Source organism: Thunnus maccoyii, chromosome 18 (assembly GCF_910596095.1).
Source record: "Thunnus maccoyii chromosome 18, fThuMac1.1, whole genome shotgun sequence".
NCBI classification, from domain to species: Eukaryota; Metazoa; Chordata; class Actinopteri; order Scombriformes; family Scombridae; genus Thunnus; species Thunnus maccoyii.
Window position 1 is genome coordinate 17872177 of NC_056550.1, and position 22485 is coordinate 17894661.

At 41.3% G+C, this 22485-nt stretch overlaps 2 protein-coding genes across 5 annotated transcripts in view; one reads left to right on the top strand and one right to left on the bottom strand.

Moving 5' to 3' along the window:
- The first annotated feature begins 53 nt into the window (after positions 1–53).
- Positions 54–12771, top strand: LOC121883430. 4 transcript variants are annotated; one of them, XM_042391686.1, is made up of 15 exons: positions 54–1467; positions 3658–3827; positions 4388–4437; positions 9036–9151; positions 9334–9462; positions 9884–9926; positions 10033–10080; positions 10201–10267; positions 10377–10487; positions 11102–11188; positions 11314–11370; positions 11475–11531; positions 12100–12165; positions 12465–12558; positions 12664–12771. In XM_042391686.1, the coding sequence occupies exons 5-15, from the start codon at positions 9397–9399 to the stop codon at positions 12718–12720; spliced, it is 753 nt and encodes a 250-aa protein (XP_042247620.1). In that variant the 5' UTR covers positions 54–1467; positions 3658–3827; positions 4388–4437; positions 9036–9151; positions 9334–9396; the 3' UTR covers positions 12721–12771. The 4 variants fall into 4 exon arrangements, with proteins under 4 accessions (XP_042247620.1, XP_042247619.1, XP_042247618.1 ...); XM_042391685.1 differs by lacking the exons at positions 54–1467; positions 3658–3827; positions 4388–4437 and adding an exon at positions 8669–8839 and having other exon boundaries at positions 10416–10487; XM_042391684.1 differs by lacking the exons at positions 54–1467; positions 3658–3827; positions 4388–4437 and adding an exon at positions 8670–8839 and having other exon boundaries at positions 10036–10080.
- Positions 12772–19891: 7120 nt separating this feature from the next.
- The window catches only part of adgrl1a (adhesion G protein-coupled receptor L1a), a 66498-nt gene continuing 63904 nt past the window's right edge, over positions 19892–22485 (bottom strand). Inside the window, exon 25 of the mRNA XM_042393497.1 lies at positions 19892–22401. Coding sequence (XP_042249431.1) covers positions 21485–22401 — 917 coding nt within the window. The 3' untranslated portion in view covers positions 19892–21484. The remainder of the gene's footprint in view (positions 22402–22485) is intronic.

Genomic DNA, 22485 nt, shown 5'->3' on the forward strand with positions numbered 1-22485 from the left:
CTGCTATGCATATTTCTAAATCTCCCATAGTAATGACAGTCAATGAAAGCAGTAGCTGCAGCCTTTAGCACTGCGAGTGGGCACATTGTGTCCCGATATGAGTCTGTGAAAGGCATTAGTGTGTGTGTTCCTGGTTAGATAAATCTCGCTCCCCCTGTCTTCTCTCTCTGCTCTTCAGGGATTAGGATGTGCCAAGCCACGTTGGCTCATGGTGTAAGTTAGAAACGTCCCTAAAATGGATCTACAAAGAACTACAGGTGGATAGCAGGACCACAGTCACTGCCAAATATGGGAACCTTGCGTAGGCGTGTGATGTTCGTGCATTTTCTCACATACACAACAGTAAATCACTTGCATACCGAATTTATCACTCTAAGACATACGTATGTACACATAGATAGTACACATACTATCTGATGAGGACAGTGTCATTATGCTATCTGATGGGGATAATATCGCTTGAATTGAGGCTTTGTTATGTGCTGCACCACATGCGATGTGCAGGTAGCTGAGGCTGGATATGAAGGGTTTTTGAAGCTTATATTAATTGTTAATGAAATGTGGAGAGAGATCAGTCAGTGAATGAACATGTATTTGAGGATGATAAAAACAACAAACTTCCCTGGAAGAGTAATTCTCAGCAATATCTCTGTTCTGAATCAATTGAAAGAAACAAAAGGCACACAATTTTCTAAGGATGTTGTTTTCTGCTCTTTAAGAGAGCAATTTTATCTGACTGCTCAGGAACATTTCATTGGCAGACAAACTATTTAAATTATATGTTTTAAAACAACAAGTTTTGCTGAAGATCTTTTCTCACTAGCTGGTCATGAAATGCAGCACATGGAGCAGAAAACCTAAGCCACTATTTACAATTTTGGAGGTCATATTATTGTCTTCACAAGGGTGATGAGGTGTTACGAAAGTACAATACAATGGAAAGGTTACCTGATAAGACCTGGCGCCATAATGTGTGGTGTGTTTATTCTAGTGTCAAGCTGAATGTTTTAGGGTAGGGTGACCTTAGCTACCTGCAGCTTCTCTTTGTCGGAGACGAGGTGCTCTCTCTCTGTCTCCTGTAAAAAAAAAAAAATCCAGAGGTAAACATGTTTAAATAGTGTTTCCAGACACAAGGGTAACACTAACAGGTAAGGATTTCACTCACAATCATAACAACTGAATTAAACTTTGACTTTCTTCAATAAAACAAGCTTATCTACGAGGACCTAGACAAGACATGTCGATAGAGATACCAAACCACTATGTTTATACTATGCGGTCTGAGAGATGTGGAGTGTGTATACGTGTGTGTGTGTGCGTGTTGGTGTTTGTTCCATAACCTGCAGGCTGCTGAAGGCAGACTGGAATGCAAAAACAAGAACCTTGGAATAAAACCAATAGCTAGGATCCATGAGGTGTCACAGATGACTGCGGTGGAGAGGTGGGAGGACAACGCTAGGTTCCAAGGTCAGCAAGCTAAGCCTCCCTCAGCACAAACATTCACATGTAGTGGTAATTTAAGTCTGACGTGACACTTGTGTTAATACAAGCAGGGGAATCATAAAAACAGCCCGTTCATCACTTAAGCAAATTACAGTGAACGTCATGCAGTTGGATATATGCAACTGACCTCAGTGCACTCTAAGGCTGCGAGAGGATGATCTAATAACAGATATGTCTTGAGAAAACAGTTCTGAGATTAGCAGTGTGTATGAAACAGTGATATAACATATGATATCTGTGTTTTTTTACCCAGTAGACTCGATATTTAGTCCTGTACATGTATGTGAGCAGAGCACATACAGAACCTGTATTGTGTTTACACCTCTGTGTGTGTATATGAGATGTCCTTAACGCCATTAATCACACTTATCCTTACACATACCATCATAATCTCACATATACAACACTAAACTCTCCCCCACATACTATCATACTCTCCTACATATACCATTTTAACCTGTATTAGAATATACTGTACAGAGAAAGAGTAGCGTATGAGAAATATTGATGTGGTTTATAAGAGAGGATTATTGTGTGTGTGAATGAGATTGCATATGCACATTACATGATGTCTAAGAGAGAGAATGATAGTTTTTGTGAGATATGTGAATTAGTATAATGGTGTGTGTGTGTGTGTGTGTGTGTGTGTGTGTGTGTGTGGGTAAGACAGAATGAGTGTGTGTGTTCTAAAAATGGTGTTATGTGAAATACAATATCAGTGTGTGTGTGTGTGTGTAAGTATGTGTGTGTGTCTATGAGGAAGTGGGATATTCTATGTGACAAAGAGAAATTGAGTGTGTGAAAGGTGACAACAGTGAGTGTAGGAAAGAATAGTAGCATGAGTGAGAGAGCTTTATTGTTTGTGTATGTGGGTGTGTGTGACATGCTGTGAGGGAGAGAGTGATTGTGTGTGTGTGTGTGTCAGTGTGTGTGAGAGAAACTGAATGCATGTGGTGCAAAACTGCTGCGAGTGTTTAATTAAAAAGGAAGGCAGTTTGATTGAATGAGTGGGTAAATTCTCAGCTCCTGAGAGGCTGAAGTCTCATAGGCAACAATGTGCATACAAATCAAGTTACAGGGTGTTTAAGGACAGCTTAAAATTCACCTTTTTTTTTTTTTTTTTTGCTAAAATGTTAGCAAGTTAGCTATTATTTTCCAGATTATTTAGCTTCATTAAGTTATATAATTTACATTCAGTCAATCAAACTCTCACATACACACCTACTCTCATTTACATATACTATTATCATCTCTTAAATGCAGGAATATAATGCAAAAGAATATACTGTAGTTGTATGTGAGCAGTATATGATTGTGCGTGCAAGAGTTTGCAGCCGTGCGTGTGGGACTGTACAGTGGTCTACTGTATGTGCGAGACCATGATGCAGTGCGTGTCTGTGATAGCGAGGATGGTGCTATCAGTGCAGAGCTGCTCCTAATTAAAGTCCTCCCTAGGAACCAGCTGGAATAACAGGGAGAATTGAAAAACCTGAGGTGCTGAGGTCACACTTACAACACCGCAGTACATCAGAGAGCCAATGAAACGTGCTTGTCGGAGCTTAGGATAGTGTTAAATGCAGTGCAGGCCTCTCTCCATGCTCCTGTGTGTGTGTATGTGTGTATGCATGCAAGCCTTTCATCTACCCCCTCTGAGCATGTAAGTGTGATGATAGCTTAGCGGCAATAGTTTAATGAGTATGCACACAGTAGACACCCGGCAATATTCCTGTAATTCCTAGTAATGATTGAGGTGAGCTTGTGAGTAATTCATGTGTGTAATGCTGATACACTAACATATTTTGCAAAGGAGAGTTTGTTAAATTGGCAAACAGAGGGCAGTAAGTACATCAGAGAAAGTAGCAGATATTATGTTTAATAACAGTAATAACTTTTTAAAGCAGTTGACCGCGCTTGTCTTTTCCTACTGTTTTATTTGCCTTTTAGTGTCTTTTAAAATAAATAGACTTTTTCCTGTTGCTTTTGGGCATTTTGTGGACTACAACAGCTTTTGCGATGGATTGTTTACAGTCATTTTGTGTAATTGTTGAACAATGTCGCGGCTGCTGGCTACTATTGTTATTAGTGTGAACCTTCGAGGGGGTGAGTTATGGTTGCCTCTGTCCTGTAATTATGTTTCTCCTTCCCCTCGGACAGATGATGACAACAGTGGAAAAGCCTGTGAAGGAAACCTCCTGTTGGAAGATGTAGAATGATGGCGGTGACAGGAAGACAATCCCAGGCCTGGAACCACAGAGGCACCTACCTGTCTAGACGCTGAACAGCTGGCTTCGGCTTGAGCTAGCACACTGCAAAAAGCTTCACGAGTCAGTAATCTTGTCTCAAAAAAATAAAAAAAAAATTTATGTGGTTGAACAACTTGTTTACAGTGCTAATCAGATTTTTTAAATCACTGTTACTGGTAATCAGTTGTGAGATCAGCCTTACATCAAACAAAATAAAACTGGAGACACAATAGGCCTTTTCAAAGCAGACATTTTGACTTGTTGTAGCTGGAAAAGCACAAGTGTTACTGAAAACATTAAAGACGGCTCCATCCTATTCAAGTGTCTAAGTGAGTCATGAAAGTGTGACAGTGAGCCAGCAATACCAGGACCTTGAAAGGGGTGAAATGGAGATCATCCATCATTCATTTTATCATTTACATCTCTGGTTTTCCTACTGTGTGATGTCAAAAAGTCTTCCATGAAAAAGGTGTGCGGGCCTTCCCCACTTTGATTTGTCATAGCAAGAAACTCATAGGTGGATATCCCTAAAGACAGCTTCAGTCGGTTTGAGTGTCCCAATACAACACATTTGTTCATTATTTTTAATGAAACCAAGTTTTTAAACGTGTTCAGACATACTTTTTTTCTTTTTTTTACAGTGTGCTGTGCTTCTTCTCTTTCCTCCGCTCACCTCTCTGAGATTTTTCAGGTGAGTGCCCGATCGCCCCACTGATCCGCAGCACAGCCAAACACAAGGCTTTGTTTGTATAACAATAGGGCTCAGCCAAGTGTGAACCGCTACAGAAGGGCTGTCTTAACAAGACATGACAGTGATAGACATACTGACTTAAACTGACATTTCATGAGCTGCAGCAACTCCCATTTACAAATCCATGTCCCCTACAACTCCTGTCATGTCAGTCATAGCTTCAGGAGTCTGGGATTCTGCTGTGATTGAAAGGAAACAACCTATAAACGAAATTAACCAAATGGGTAATTTGATGTGAATTTTTTGCATACTTTCTCATGAGCACACCAGGTGCACAGTACATGCTAGTGCTTGTACTTGTTTGTGTGACAGAGAAAATGGTTGCGTGTGTGAGTTGAGTTGAGTTGTATTGTATGTGTGTGTGTGTGTGTGTGCTTGCTGTGTGTATATTTATGTGTGAAGCAACAGAAATAACAGAGGGCACGGTATAAAAAAATCCTGATTGTTTCTGAGGGATTATCCTTCACAATGCAGGGCTTTATCAGTAGGCCTGGACTGCTGTAACAAGACACGCTCACCCTGGGTTCACCCAGCCAAATACTGAAACTTGCGCCAGCTACGAATCACAGAGGGGGGGAAAGAAATGAAGAGAGTAAAGAAAAGAAACACGGAGGAAAATGACGGTGGAGGAGAGCAAAGAGCAGAGAAAAGGAGTAAGAGATGACAGGGGGAAGAAAAGTGGAGTGAAAGGGGAAAGTGGGAGAGAAAACAGAATAAGGAGAGTGAAATATACAGAGAACAGTTGAACAAGTTTAACTGGAGGCCATGCTTCAAAGAGAGAAGTTTGTTTTCTGTCAGAGATCCCTCTCAGGAGATTGAGCTGGAAAACAGATTAATAGAGCCTGTCCAAGTTGCTCTCTGATATTGCGCAACATGTGCCTCAACACCATATGAACAAGAGCTGCTGTGCATCTTACTATGCAGTGCTTCAACGTTGATATTTGTCTTTTATAGCCTAATGTACATGATGCAGCCTCACCAAGCCTTCATATTCAAACACTGACAGGCCCTCAGGCAGGGGTTGGTCTGTTAGCTAACATCTTTCAGATCGTTCATGTTTGGCTCGGTGGTGGAGAGGTGCTCCTGATTGGATCATTTTATTTGCTTCTTTTTATTATACTTTCTCAGCAGGCTCAAGTTGCCGTGCCCAGGCTAACCAAGCTCTGTAAAGGGGAGATGTGGTTTTGGAAACGATAGGGAGAGTTGGCTGACTATGGAAGGGGCTTTAATATGTGTATAGGAGGTGTAGGTGGGGTGGGGGTGCTCATGATATTGTGTGAGGCCCTGTGACTTCATATATTTGTATATTCCCATTATACCTCCACTGCAAGCACTAATGAAAAATATTCTTTCAGGCTTGCTAATTTACTTTTATTAGCTGCTCATTTTTTGGTATGTCCGTTTCATAATGTAACCACATAGCATGACTGAATGTATTGCTGAATGTGGTTACGGCGTTCATATTTCTCTGTATGCATTTTTGTCAGCGTGAGTTGCTGTTGGTATGCTTCCTGTGCTGGCAGTGTGTAGATGTCCCTCTGTGATATCCAACCTGTGCCAGTGGGGGTTTCAGACTTCATACTGAGCGGACAGACCAAAGAGTCTGTAACAGTCCCAGCACGATTTGCCGTTCTCTCAACTCACCTCTTCTTTGGTGTTGCACTCAGAATGAGGGATTATGCTTATTACCATTTTACTTGAAAGCACCCCTGGTGACTCAATGCTTTTCCGAGCCACGGATTCAATCACTGCTACGGTTTGGGTTCAGGGAAATGCCATTTAAAGGCCTATGCTGTTGCTCTCTGTTTGCATAATATAACTTGGAAATGCATGTATTCTCTACAGAAACTACTCAGCGTCAAGGTGTGAACACGATACTGTTTTCTTAAAACGAGTCATTCATGGTCTGTATGTGAAGTTTTGGTTTGGTTGCGGTCGGCTTTATGTCGGGTGTATTTTGAAACCATTGTGGAGCAATGCAAACTCAAGCCAAGCAGGGTACTAAGCAGCCAGCACTATTGTTTCAGAGCTACTCAGGATTCTTGGGGTGTTGCTTTGCCTCAGCTTTGACTCCACAACTCACACACCCCGAATGGTGCACCCATTTTTTTTTTTAAAAACTTGGGTTCATAACAGTGATCTGCATAAACTTTATGGAGGTTCATAAAAAGATTCTTTTAAATACCAGACTGTGCAAAACTGTTTACCTTTCAAACCCTCCAAGTATCCCCATCCAGATGGACAGAGAATGAGGAAATGGACTTTAAGATGTGAAGAAAGCTATTTATCTCTCGTCGCCACCCTTATAAGCAGAACAAAAAGGAAACAGTTAGGACAGATGGGAGGGAGACCCAAAAGCAGCAGAATTGTAATTATTTACCCTAAAAGTCCTGTTTAGACTGTTTGTTTCTACATTCAGATTACATAACTAGACACAGTGTTTGTGGGAGTGTAGGCTGTGGGACATGTATGTTCTTAGCTTTGTGTGTGTTTTCAGCCTGTCCTGCGTCACTGCTGCTCTCCTCTGTTTATGTAGGGGCTCTGTGAATATGGAGAGGGATGGAAGAATATCCAAACCTCCCACTGTCACTTGATATCTATGGAAAATGGATCAGATGATTGGAGGAGTCCACTTCCACATTTCGTCCCCCACATGAGAGCTGAACCAAGTCCACTCACTCTCTCTCATTCATGCCTGTCGTCATGCTGTCATCAGTATTTACTAGCCAAGGAATGATGAAGTGTTATAAAATGATGCAATGTTAAACTGGTTAGTCACACCAAATTGGCCAATAAGTGAATCCGGTCGGCTGAAGTCTCACTTTATCTATTTTAATATCTAAGTCACTGTAATAATCATGTTTAAGGTGAAAACTTCAGTGTATGTTTTGGAAGCACATATTTGCTCGACTACGCTGGAGTATCGGCCATGTGAGAGAGACAGGGAAGGGCAAAGGAGAAGCAGAGAGATGGAGGAAGGGAAGTAGATGAAGTTGAAGAGATAGAGAGGGGCCCATATTAAGTGACACAGACTATAGTCTGTTTTTTCTCAGTGGACCAGAGAAGATGCAGTGTAAATGAAGCGTACTGCACCATGGCGGCTTCTGCTTTATCTTTGTAGTTTGTGTCTGTGAGAGAGAGAAAAGGAAATGACAGAGGCCTCTCTGTTCACACTCTTTTCTCTCATTTTAGAATATGTTTGGAGGACTGCCATCCTCTTCCTACAATCCATCTCAAAAGATAACAGGAAGATATATGCAACACAAATGTGTGCATGCATGCATCTGCCCGAGTGGTAAAAATATCCTGTCAAAGTATAGGCAGAGCTCTGTCAGAATCCATACTGCACGGCAAGACTATGCTTATCTAATGACACATCTGCATATTTTTCAGGTAGCTTTTTGGTACCGTGGCATTTGTAAGAAGATTGTTGTCATCTCACATTTTGCTTTTCTCCAGAATGAAATTTAAAGCCCTGTGGTGATTTTGTGTCTCCTCCCAATAGGGCTGTCTTTTCACTGTGTGTCTCTGACCTGTAGGACAAGGGCCTCCCCTTGTGTTAAGTGTACAAAACTACATTTGGCATGTGGACAACCAACGGGTTAAATACTTGAAAAATTAATTAATCTCTCGGGATAACTTGGCACAAAACCCGTGCACTGTCCCAGATAACTTACATTTAAGAAATGAGCGATGCAGGGGGGTTTGGGTGAGATTGCCTGTGACGTTATGGGCCAGCCAAAGACCTGGTGTTGTAGGGGAGGAAGAAAACAATGTGATGTAATTTTTTTTTTTTTTTTTTCTGAAAGGGAAGATGTTATAGTTTTGGGAGTGGCTTGAGGAAAACAGGGAAATGAACAGACTGCAACAGAGGCGTAGCAGAGACATAATCATAGAAACAGATGGAATTACATTGATTGAATAAAAGGTTACAAAGAGAAGGGGGAAGGGTGTTGAAGGGTTTGGTAATGCATAGCAGTATATCTGTATAGGTCTGTGTCTGGAGTTATTGTACTGCTATAAAATCAAGAAAATAGATAATTATAGCACACGTTTCCCACACTCTATATAAAGTATATTAGTTTAATATGAATGAGGAAAAAAAAAAAACTCTCCAAACTACTATAAACAACATTTTTGTAGCCCAAATGAAGGCAAACATCCTGGCACTTGGATTCGGAGATGACATATTTCCATTTCCTCTTTTTTTCTGTTCCTTGTTTTCTTTGACCTTAGCTCAGAAGCCGCAGTCTCTTTGTTCTCTGTCTGATGATTGACAAAATGATTAAAATATGTCTACTTGCTACCATGATTATGCAATCCTGTTACGGCAAAACAACAGGTAAGAGATAGAGAACAGTGAATATGTATTTCTGTCCAGTTTTTCCAGTTTTTCCATTATATTCTTTACTTCCGCTACTAGAGAGCTAACCAAGAGCTAATCAAAGTCTGCTCTGCATGTTTGTAATGTCGGTTATGTTGTTCCAGATGTTTGTAAAGAGCCTGATTTTTTTTTATACTTTACCATTGTCTCACAGAATGTCACCAGAAAAACATTTCCTGTCCTGACATCAAGATAACGGAGGGCTTCAAGTTCGCATTTGCGTTCCCTGGGGGAAGAGAGATTTCTGAGATTTCTGTGTATGACAACGAGGTATTTTGATTTGCTTTCGAGCTCTGAAGTATTCCACAGTTCTGTTGGCAAAGGTTTTATTGGTCCTTTAATACGTGTGTGTGAGAGAAAAAGGGAAGAGAAAGTGAAAGTAAGTTTCACATTAACAATAACTCACTCAGTGTTTTGTTTGGTTCCTCTTCTATTTTATTATTTTTGAACAGACTCTGATTGCTCATGCTGCGCCAAGAAAACAACAGTGTGACCATCTGCCTGATGTTGTGAGCATGGACAATGGTTCAGTTGTTACAAGACACTGCAGAGACCTAAGAGTACAGTGCATAGTTTTCGATGTGAGTTCTCTACTTTTATATGTACTTATGTGAATTTAATCCATAAAAGTCAAATGGGTTTATTTAGATTTTCACTAGCAAGGACCACACCTTCAATGAGATGCGTTTGGATGATTTATTGAGGAAAACAATTAATGCGCATAGTTCTTCCGGTTGCTGACTGCGTTGTGGTGAAGCTTACGGGGAATCACGAAGGAGAGGAAGAATCATGAAGAAACACGAAGAGAGAAATAGGGTGGGAGGGAAGGGCGCAGAATACGAGAGCGGAAGAAGCAGATAGGGTTAGGTGGTATTTATAGGAAAGCCGGAAGTGGCGTAATTGAGGTGTGGTCCTGCTCCTGAAAATTCGCTGAATAGCTTCAATATGTGAAATATGCACTCTAGGATATCACAATATAGACTTTTCTTTTTGCTTTCCAAGGGGCAACATGTAGCCGAATACTGTATGGAATATGACACTACTGGTAAGGCGGTGAGATGGTGTAGATAACTGATTTACTATTGACTCTCATCTTACACTGCTGATCATATATACAAAATATATACAATTATCTCACCTCTTTACTTCAGCAGAGAAAACGAAGACTTCTGATTTGCAAACACCATGGGGCCTCAACAGTGAGTGACATTATCTGTGTCAGTGTCTCACATTTTTGTTGGGAATAATATAAATTATATTTCTGGAAAGAAAATCAAATTAAACTTTGATAACATATAATCATTGTGTCTGTTGTTCAGTTGGTGTATCAGTTGCTGTGCTGTGTGCTGTACTGCTCATTGTGGTGCTTTGGTGGTGTTTCAAAAAGTGAGTTTTATTCAATTTTCACAGTTACTATTAATGTAATTTACACATTTACTTACACAGTGTCTTGCATGGATTCAGAAATATGTGTTTGTTGCTTGTTTCATGTTAGAAAGCAGAACTGTGTGGCCTCACTTCTTGGATTTTTTAGACACCTACTAAGCTGCTCTTGCCACGGAGGAGGAGTTTCCCAGGCAGAGAGGGGAGAAAGAGAAGAAAATGGGTCAGTTTTACTTTTAACATACAATATGTTTCATGTTTCATTTGAGCACACATACATGCACTAAGATACAATTAGTTAAATCCTCTTCATTGCATATTCCTATTATAAAGTCATTCAGTCTACCAATGACTTTTTACATAAAAATTTGACATTTTTAAAAACTCAAAATTCAACAAGTGGAACATTTCAACTGAATATTTTAACACATTTATGTTTAGATGTCCCTTTAAGACACAATGAAGGAAGTGAAAGCCAGAAGGGCACAGCTGATGCTTTGGAGATTCAACACAATGGCGAAATTGAGTCAGCGCATATTCAGAAGCTACTTTCAGATCCGTGAATTTCTATTAAACTTGCATATGATTATGTTGTCGTTATAGGCTGAGTGAAATACCCTCTGACACTGATCAACATGGAAATAGTGGAAACAATATTGATGCAGATAAACTTGAAAGTGTGCACGTTGTGCGCTTTATCCACACTGACCTCTTATTAGCCTTTATGTCAAAGTGTGTGTGCGTGTGTGTGTGTGTGTGTGTGTGTGTGTGTGTGTGTGTTTAAGAAGAATAGGAAGTCTAGACTGTAATCTGCTAAAGCTACATTTGTCTCCACAGAAATGATTCAACAGCCAATGGAAGGACTCCTCAAACCCTTAGTCTGGACCACAGCTTGAACGACGTGGGAATCGAGCTAACTAAAAAGTGAGAATGAGAATTGCTTACTTTTCTGTGGAGATTAAGGTGAAGTCTCCCTTTATTTAACTGGTAGTGACTGAAATGTCTCAGAGGAGATTCTGTACCATTCTTATCAAGTATTTGTTTTGCAGCGGAGACTTGAGTGCCCCTGATGTTAACAGAGCCTCTAATCATCGAACCATGAACAGGTTTGCCTTTGGGATTTGATGGGTTGTCAGTGTGTTATTGTCAATTCTTTTTGTCTTTTATTCCATCAACACTATTTAACAACTTCTTACTATGTCTGCCTCAGGAATGTGAGGGATGATCCAGGAGGAGTGAATGACACCAGAGGACAGTTCACTGTGCGGTAAGTCTTTAGTCGAACAATTAAGATAATTGTAGATATTATACTGTAACAGAGTTACAGAGAATTATTACCATCCTGCATTACATAAACAGCTCTTTTGAGAGTTGTTAGGGTGTATGATGAGAATGTGTTGAAGATGATTATAAGATTATGTTTTTGAGTTTCATCTGTCTGCCTCCTTGAGGTTAATCAATTCGTATGAGTAGTACAGTGTAAAAACAGGTATTATTAATTGTATCTTATGAAATACTGTCATTTCACTGCAACCCACAGGTTATGTTCGCTTTGTAGAATAGAATAGAATAGAATAGAATAGAAAACTAGAAAGTGGAGATATAGCCCACCATAAACAAAACAGAAATAAGTGCTACATTTTTATATACTCTAGCCAAGAAATAAAATTATTCCTGTCCTAAATATTTGAGTTAAAGGGTTAACAAAAACCCAGTTGTTATCCTGGTAAATCAATCAGATGACTAAAGCTTGATCACTTGCACTGAAATACTCATCTTAAGGCTCTTTTACGCCCACTGAGTAAACTGATAAAGGCTGTAATTTTTTTCTCCAGGAGCAGTGAAAGGCACGAATCACAGGATCATGTGAATGAAGGACAACCGCTGCTGCCAAATGAGCGGTGAGACTGTCATTTTGTACTTATGACTATGCCCAAAGAGAAATCTGTGTCACTCTCCAGTTTCCAGTCTTCTTCATTCCTGGTGTCATTTGGCCTGTTGCTGCTGTTTGGACAGCTGTTGGGAGTAACTTTCTGAACTGCCCCCACCGTCCCACCCCACTGTCCAACCCCCCCCCCCCATATCAGAAGTCAGAACTTCACAATACGTCTGACGCCTGCTTGGAAAGTGAGAATAAACCAAACTTTGCTGTTACTGTGCAGAGGCTCATGTCTCTATTCCTTGTTGTTTCTGTCTCCAGAGCTGCCGTCCAAGATTTTGACATGACAGCCGTAGCTTTGGTGAACAAACACGGCTTTCACCCAGACCAGGTCAGCAGGTGCTCTACCGTGCTAGTAAGTAGGAAGCTTTCTATAAATGCTATATTATTGGGGTTTTTCCTGATGAAATGCTCTTTTTCTTTTGGTTTTGTTTGAATTTGCACATTTTGTTTTCTGCAGGACACTGACGTGGAGTCAATGTCATCCAACATGAAGAACCATAATATACATAAATAAATAAATGTATAATAATAAATAATGATAATGATAATAATAACAACAATAATAATAATAATAATAATAATAATGACAATAATAATAAGAATATATTATTTATATATCTCTTTATATATATCTCACAATCAGGGTCTCTGGCTCTGACTCTGTACAGGAATGGGGTACTTTTACTGGCAATCCTTTGGCATTGAGTCCAGCAACTTTTGTTTGAAACATCATTTTCACACCACAATGCTTTTCTGCCTTGCGGTGCACGCTTTAAGAAAGATCAGACAATTCCCAGGGAAAGCAGTGCTGTGTGTTGCTTTCACCCTATTCATTGATATATGATTCATTGGTACATTACCTGACATTTAACACATTATAGGGTCGACAGGTGAAATGGAAATCACTGCTCTTATTATAAGAATAATTTGAGCTTCGTTCCCACGTATATAAAATGCTTGGATTGGCAAATCTGGCAGATTTTTGGGTGAATCAAAAAATCTGCCAGAAAAAGAACCTCATACCTCAAACATAGCTGTGAGATTAATATTATTGTACCTATATAACAGAATTGTCACCATTGTAATATCTATAGTATGAGTCTATTACAAACTAAATAGATGTTTATTATATGTTTATTATATACAATACACTATATTATACCTTATTAAATATATATATATGATCACTACATCATTACATTATACACTTGTCCTTTCCTTTTTGAATACATTATGTATGATTTCTTTTTTTTTTTTTTGATTTTTACACTGATCAGCTGTAAATAAACCTGCTTTTACCCTATTATCGCTGCATAGTCTAGCATCATGTTTATAGTTATCACCTGAATCATAGCACCTTTTTTTATTGGATGCTTAAGTGTTATTCTGTATTAGCCACAGTGTTTTATTTTCACTCTGCATTTGTGAATCTTAGCGTGATTCTGCATTAATCATTTATTTTTTAAGTGCTTTGTTGCATTGCTTTTCTTTTTAAGGGTTAATTGAATCAAATATAGTAATAACAATGATAGATATATTAGAAAATGATAAATTCATCTCATGTATTTTGAAATAAAATGTTTACTCCATCCAGGATTTCAATGTCTGATTATTTTTTCTTTGGTTTCTAAAAAATTGAACACTGCTCCTGGAGTATCAACCTTTTACCACAAGGGGGCAGTAAATAGTCATGAGTCTTACAGCAGTGAGTAACATAACCAACAGAATTACACCATTTATTAATCCTGCTGAAAACAGTTAACGTATATTTATTTCATATTGTAATAATTTGAAAATCCCTAATTGTACTAACACATAAAAGTATATATCATATTTTTGTATGATAAACCGCTGTGGGTGGGGCTAAAATTGCTTTTGTTTCAATAAATCAAACCCTGCTTATAATACTGCTGATTGACTATTGTGGATTTTTAACGCAATCAGTGTCTGTGTTTGGGTTGATCACTGTATTTTCTGGTATAGTGCTCTGATTTATTAATCAACCAATAAAGTATATTATGCATCACTAGGTCATTTAAGTGTTATGTATGTTACAGATTTCTTGGCCTGGTGGCTTGATGTATGGTAGTAATTAACACAACACACAAATACTCCAAGGTTCAGGCTGAATTCAATACATCTCTTTTCTCTGTCTCTTGAGATCTGCTTAAGAGTTGCTGTGGGTCTTGATTTGTCAGTGTCTTGAGTCTATTTTAAGCTTCCCTAAATGTGCACTGACCTTGAAAAAGCCCCCTTTTTACCTTTTAGATGGACTGAGGGCCAGGAAGTGCGTGTGTCAGGAGTTAGAGGCTTTGTTGCTCATGTTTGGTGAGCCAGTGTGTGAAAGTGTTACCGTAGCACCGGCATAAAAACGGGGGTGACTGAATGGTCAAAGCCCCAGAGCCTCCCCTCTCAGGGAGTTTCACTGAGGGGACATGAGCGAGACAAGAGCTGGGCAGATGGGTGGATGGGTAGGGGGTGGATCATCACATGTCATCGTACATGTACAACGTGCAGCATGACATGAAAACACAACAGGTGCACGGGTGAGGCAATGTCGCAGAAAGGCTGTAATTATGGATGAATCCTCTATGCTCTGATGCACATAATAACTAGATATCAGCTAATTAGTTACCAATCACACTCCACTGTGGCCAGGATTATGAGCAGTCAAGGAAACAACACTCAGTGGGAGCTAACACTGATCACACCGTATCGGGGATAAGAAGGCTTAAGGGGCGCTAGATGGGCTGCAATAACCCAACCACTTAGGTATGTGTTATCCCTAACTGATCTCTAGCTGATCACAATGTTTATGCTTATTCCTGAGTGTACTAAAGGTCGCCTTCTGTTGTGCGCTGCCGTAGCTTAACAGACAGCTGCAAGCAAACAGTGCTGCATTCAGAAGTCAGAAGCTGTATTCACACCACGGTTATTAAAAGATTACATCAGGGATCACACCACACTGTATGATTAATTACCTTGACTGATGCTCTGTAAAACTGAATCCAGCTGAGCAAGTATGCCCACAGGTCTGCATGTACATACAAATACGTATGAGATGGTTGAAAGCGTCACTGTGGCTGGTGTCGGAAATACTGACTCAGGGTTACTGTAGTGAAACAAAGCCTTGCTTTCCCCAGATTAGTATGAGACCAGTCCTCTCATCCTCCCCGGTGCATAAAGCTCTTACAGTAATAGTCCCTGTCCAAACACTGTGAGTGTTGCTGCTCTGGGTTTTGTCTCTTAAACTGACAGCTTGCTTTTTTACTGTATCTCTTTGATCACTTTGTGTAGTATGTTTTGGACAAAGACCAGCGTTTGACAGAATCATCATCCAAACCATCAGGTCAAATCTGCATATGCATACAGTGTGTGGTTCAAAGGGGAGCTGACTCAGGAAGGGGCTGGGCTGCTTGGCTTCAGTCCCCTGCTTCCCATGGTTCACAGATGAGCAGCACAATGCTGTCGTAACAGGCAGCTTAGCTCATGAATAAAACATAACCACAGTATTAGTGCTTAAAGATGTCTTTTCATTCCCAGTTTGAATCACGAGGTAGGTATATTGAAGTTTATATGTATATGATTAATAATAATTTCTGTGCGCTGTTATGCTTTTATCGCACTGGCACATGCACAAGCACACAAGCAATTATGCTGCTCATCAGCACATAACCATACACACATATACACACATACACACACCTCAATTGAGCCCGTTCAAGATGTTCCCAGAGAAACCCTGAAGCATGAACTGTGTATATTTTCAATAGTTTTTTATTAATATGTGCTGATACAAGGTCGCTCACACCTGCGATGATGCAAACACTCAAAGAAAATCATCCCCTTTGGCCCAGACAGCTGTCAAAGCAATGACTGTGAGAAAAAAGAAAAAGAAAATAAAACAAATTAACATCATTCCTCAATGAAAATAGAAACAGAATCAAGGTTTTAGATCACAAATGTCTCAGCAGTACATGATAAATTATCAGTTTTATATAAAAATCACAGAAAGCTCTGGAAATGGTGCTATATGTTGAACTCACAATGTCAGATTGTTTCTACCATTTCCTACAGCCTGCTACGTAAAACCCAAGCACCCGATAATTTATTCCCATAAATTTAAGCATTTAAGGGACTTCCAATACTGACCAGATTCTACTGTTCAGAGCTAATTAATACAGCCCTTAGCTGATACTCCGAGTATCCCATTCACACCTGCTATAGCCAGCTATTCCACTTCTGATAACGCACACAGACTGTGATTTTTCTGCCCCATGGACCATCATGGTATGGAGATCACTACACATGCAGGTACAGTACAGCTCCTCCACACTCTGGAGAATAAGGAAGAAATACAGTAGAAATAACCATGCCTACAGATTCAGCCTGCTCCTGCCTAATGTGGATGGATGTTAACATGTAAACAGCAAACCCACTTCAGTGTATACTGTTATTTAAGACTACCTACCCAACTGAATGTATATGATATACTATATGACTGTGTGAGAAAAGATATGTTTGTTTTGGTTTTGGACCTGAGGGTCTCTTTGTAGAATGGGCCTTTCCAGGTTTAACATTTGGAGAACCCCATCCTCTGTTAGTCCTACCCTGTTCATCAAAAATGGCAGCTGCCCTGACTTAGTGGCACAGCTCCACATATACATATTCAACACAAAAGAGAAACAGCACAATCCTCATCATTGGTGTTTATGCCATACCCCTACATATTCTTAAAACTACTCTATATACTCTCTAAAAGTACTGTATAGTAGTCATGTGGACACGTAACAAGAGACCAATAACAAAATAGTACTACTTTATCATTGTTTACATTTGCGTTTTAAAAATCTCTATAGGAAAATCCAGTTGCATTTGTTAGCACTCTAAAAATCTCGCTTTAATTGGCTGATGCGGCAGTGGATTCTTTTTCACATTTTTTTTTTTTTTTTAAGGAAGCATCCATTAGACCAAACAACAAGCACATCATCGTTCTCCCTCTACAAGCACATTTGTTTTATTCTGTGAACAAACTTGAGATCTGACATGCCAGCTTGATCAATTTTAACCGTAATGTGATAACCTCTGGACTACATACCACCAACAGAAAGCCATCTGAAATAAAGCAGCGCATTCATCTTCTTATCTCCAGATCCGACCCTGCACAGCCTCGTTGCAACCCCCTCCTCCTCCTCCTCCTCCTCCTCACTGCATCCTCTCGCTCTCACTGCCTATAGCTATGAATTTGTGACATCTCTGCTGTCTCCCTCTTGGGCCAGTCTTTGCAGACATAATGACCCTCTACTGCCCTGCTGCTGGTGAACTCACACACCAGTATCCCATCCGCCCTCCTGGTGTGATCTAGGCCACACAAATCACAAATCAAAAATAAAAAAAAAAGGTCTGTGTGTGAAAGGGTCAACTGCAAGTGAACAGACTGTCGGCCTGCTGGGACCTCTGCTGTCTAATGATAGACTGAACAATGCCACAGCTCACTCTCCACTGACACTAAGCTGCAGGGGTGAGACAGCACTGTGTCAAAGGTTGGGCATCCCACTTTTTAAACAACTTCCCACCAAACCGCTGGAGCACACGCGTCAGGCTTGCCACCAGCATGGAATGGGAATTGTGTCAACCATTTGCACACAAAGACGGAAAAAGAGAGCCGGAAAGAGAGTGAAGGCGAAAACACTGCAGTAAATTAGTACCCACGGTGTTATTATTGTAATCAGAGGTTTGGAGGGTTTTGAATGGTTGAGAAACTCCCGTTGTGTGAGCCTTCGTCCGACAGCGTGGGCCGCAGATGTTCTACTGTATAATCACTATCATTTACCACAGTACAGCACTCCTCTGTTTATTGAGATATTAATCTGGGATAAACAAAGCTTTTGACAAAACAAATTAACACTCTCAAAGAAGTGCTGCACTAATGGAGTCCATTGAGATTGATATTAAAATGCGGATGAGATGTGGGGTGTGAGGGGGTTGGGGGAGGGGAAAAAGAGGAGCTTGGAGGTGTTGGAAAAAGAGAAGCAGGCCCAAGGTGACGCACATTCCTCCTCTCGTGGGGAGTGTCAGGCTAAACAGTGTTTCTCCATGGGGCAGGTCCCAGCTGAGCACCGCAGATCAGCATCAGCACATTATGTCAAATACAATAAGGGAGGGATGGAGTTAATGGTGATGATGGTGAGAATGATGACCGTCTTATGTGAATTGTTTTATTTTCAGTCCTGCTTGTTAAAATACATTCAGTTGTCCTCGGTCGACTAGTGAGCACTGTCTCAGCACAGTGCTCCACCACTGAGCCATAAGATCCGTGCTTCACTTTGTCCAGCACTGCAGCAGAGCAGAATACATGTGCATATTGTCTTTTTTTCATTTGTAAACACAAACTCCCAGGTTCAGCTGCAAAATCCAAGTCATGTACCATCAAACCAGTATTGCACATGTTCCCCGTATGGCTCAAGTGATGATACCGGGGCCTTCTTTCTGAGCCTCACCGTGCTCTGCGGCCCATACAATGTTACTTACACAAGTTATTTGAATAACAGGAATAAATGGTGACAAATCCTTGTAATCCCTTCCCCTTGTCTGTCTTTAACCCTCTCTCTCTATCTCTCTCTCTTTCAGCCCCAGGAGCCACAGCTAAAAGCTGTCCTTTGGGTTCTTTTAGAAGTGGGACAGTCAGGCCCTTGCCAAATGTCACACTGCTGTGGATGCATCTATTTTCTGCTCACGTTCCATCCACACATCACACTCTTTTCGCTTGCCGCAGGTTTACGAGGGAGGCAGTCAGAACAAAAAAAAAACAAAAAAAAAAAAACGCCATGAATAAATCAATGTGAATAAACATTCAAAAAACATACATAAAACTGATAAATAAACCATAACAAATACCTATAAATAAATCGCAGAAGAAGGCAAACTCTCAGTTTTTTTTTAAAGGTCAGACAGATTGCAGCTGGATGAAAGGAGCCTCATGAGTGGCTCTCTCTTGACAGCTAATTTCTCAAATGTATCGCTTGCATAAGGTGGCATATTGGAAACATGTTCTTCCCGATCAGTCAACCCTGCTTGTCATTTTCATGGTATATGGTTATCTCATGTCTCCCGAGGCAGTCTGATTTCTCCTGTCCTCCTTGTACCTGAAGAGCAACTTCCATTTGACGTGGAAAACTAATGGCAGCTCTCTGAGATGAGTATCCCCCCTTGTATGACGTGCATTCAATTCACGTCACAAAAAATATAGCCTTTCAAATGCGTGTGCACTTACAAAAGTCTGGCGCATGGCAAGAACACACACACACACACACACACACTGGACACTTAACACACAAACAAGCACTCTGACACATTCATACAGTCACACACAAACATGCACACATGAAATGAATGAATTGTCACATTGGGCTCTGGAGTAATGCTGAAACTATCTTTAAGAAACAGCAAAATGCAATATTCTCTGATAGCAAAACAAATGTCATTATCATTCATGCTAAAAACCCATCTTAAAAGTAAGTAATCTGGTTATACCGGTATCTTCCAAATAATACAAGAACAAACCAAATCACTTTATGGATGCTGTCATTCACCCACAATGCTTTATCGTGCCTGTGAGGCACAGTATGACATTTGACAACATCTATCTCGCTTGCCCCACACCTCCCGCCCCTCGCTGCCGTAGGCAATTCCACCCCGGGAATGTCAAAGGTCAAATATTAACAACATGTAATGAATTATATTACATAAAAATTGTGCCAGGATTTTTTAGTTCCATTTTTAATTTGTATAAATAAAATCTACTACACATCATAAATTCTCTCACTCTCTCTCTCTCTCTCTGTCTCTCTCTCTCCATTGGATTTCACTGAATGGCACAGTGCTGGGGCACAGAAGAGCGAGAGAGCGAGAGATCAAGCAACAGGGGAGAGAGATAGAGTGTATCATTCAGGTCACAAACTCCAAAACATTTTATTTTTTTCTTTTGTTGGTTTGTTGCAGTACAAGAAGTCATTTCTCATAGTATTTGTTACTTTTTGTTGCTTTTGATCATCTGGTGTCTCTATTTACATAGTAGGAATAAAGTAGATTCATGTGTGGTTCCTATGTACACAGTTATACCAAATGGTCGACCAGTGCGTTTGCGACATTTACAGTCTTGCTTGTCACAACCACACACAGGAAACAAGTCCACTTCATCTGGCTAGGCTCTAACAGCAAAGTACAGGGGGGGAGGGAGCGACAGCGGTCCACACTCGCAGCCCCCAGAGGATGCAGATCCAAAGTCAACAAAATGAATACTCTCTCCAAAATAATAGCAAGGCAGTCATTTAACTTTTCAAATGCCTAAAGCAAACAACCAGAGAGAACAGTGGAGAGGATTGGCCAGTCATATGGGTGAAGGTTCTCCTGCTCTGGAGGGGTGATGCAGCGCCTCCGCCTCTACTCCACTTCTGTACATAGTCGTCGATTCACAGCAAGAGAAAATGAAGGCAACTACACTTAATCAGCTTCCACTGCCTGCTTGGAACAAAAGCTCTCGCTCCCTTTTACTTAGATGGAGTACTGTTTTCACTTTTGATGTTCAGTAATGAGCACTTCTGGATAAGTGAGTGTATGCATGTGTGTGTACGTGTGTGTGAGTGCGTGTTTGCCTTGTGAATGTTCTAGTTTCTGTTCTGGCTCAATAAAAGATATTTTTGGCAACAATGAAGAGCTTTCTTTGAGACATTTTTTAGGTTATAATAGTGTACTATATTCCCTGTCTCCACAGCTAAGTACTCCTATCAAATGATGACTCAAAAAAGACCTATGGATGGTACGAAAGAGAAATGAGATAAAATATAAAATGATATTCCCATCTCCGGAGGCAGGTCTGAAGAGAAATTACATAAAAAACTTTAACAAAGTTTAAAAGTTTTGAAATATCTGAAGGTAAAGGGGGTGGATCGGTACATTCAGAGTGCTGGACTTGGCCTTAAAGTACCAAAGGAACTGGGGAGGACTCAGGTTGGAGAAAGTGGATGAATGCTCTGCAGGAAAACCCCCATCACTCATCTCCATAACATGGGGGAAGGTCAAAGATAAAGGCTGCTTCTGCAGAGTCAGCCACAACTCCCCCTGAAGGTCACTCTGTTTGCTCATCTGTTAGTTAAATAAAAGTCAAGAGAAAGAAAGGCAACCAAACAAGCAGAAAGTGGAGAGACGTGAGAACGAGATGGGCTAGGAGGCGACAATGGCCATCACATTAGTCCCCAACTTCTTCCTTCAGGCTCCAGTCACAGGCTGGTGACCAGTTGCATTTGTCCGTCTCCCTCGTTGTGGGCAGGCTCCTGAGCCTGGTGTCCCTCCCCACTCGGTCTCCGGGGTGGGGCCTGGTAGAAGGTCTGCATGGGGGCCCCACGAGAGCCCAGGGCAGGCCTTCCGGAGCTGTAGTACAGCTCCTCAGGGGGCTGGGCCGAACGGGGCACCACCTCCAGGGGCTCAGGACTGCTGTCGGGGTAGGGTGAGTCTCGCAGGTTGGTGATGCTGGTGTACAGGGAGTCACGGGCCGGGGAGTCAGGCGCTCTGTTGCCTCCCTGCCCGCCAGCACTCTGGCCACTGTGGCCGCTGTGGCCCAGGCTCTCGGTGAGGTCAGCCGTATAGCTCTCTGACTCCTCTGGATCGCTCTGGTAGAGGACTGACTGGGCACGTTGCAATAGCAGGGGCTCCTCTAGAGCTTTATAAAGCAGCTCCACATCCTGCGGGGTGCGCTGCCGCCCGTCTCTCAGAAAGTCCTCTTCTTCATCCATGCTTATTGACGGCTCTGGCCCAGTCCCCGTTGTGCCCCCTCCAACTCCAACGTGAGGACGTCCCCTGGCCAGGCTGCCACACACCCTGTCCCCTACATCACCTCCTCCACTTCCTCCTCCAACACCACCTCTAAGGTTGTTGTGCACAAGCTCAGAGATGATCATCTTTTCAAAAGCTGCAGCATCAGAGAGGTTTCGTCGGATGCCACCGCCTACCAGGGCCTCTGAGCCACGGGGATTGAGGAGGGGCGGGGGACTGTCTTCACCCCCGCCACCTAGGAAATCACAGCTGCCCCCGCCTCCACCCCCTGGGCCACTGCGCAGGGAGTAGCTGTTGTTGAAGTTACCGTTCAGCGGCAGGGTTTCCATCCCACAGGGGTCGCGGACTTTAGATAACGTGCTCTCTGGACCCAAACACAAACATAAGAGAGACAGGGAGCAGAGAATTTCAGCGTTATTATCATACAGTAAGATTCAAATGTCAGTAA

Bases quoted from the DNA above. Each gene is read 5' to 3' on its own strand.
- LOC121883430 (XM_042391683.1), top strand. From the start codon at position 8,767: ATGATTGACAAAATGATTAAAATATGTCTACTTGCTACCATGATTATG. The intron at 10,081-10,200 runs GTGAGTGACATT...TCTGTTGTTCAG, and splicing joins AACACCATGGGGCCTCAACA to TTGGTGTATCAGTTGCTGTG. The intron at 11,189-11,313 runs GTGAGAATGAGA...TTTGTTTTGCAG, and splicing joins GGAATCGAGCTAACTAAAAA to CGGAGACTTGAGTGCCCCTG.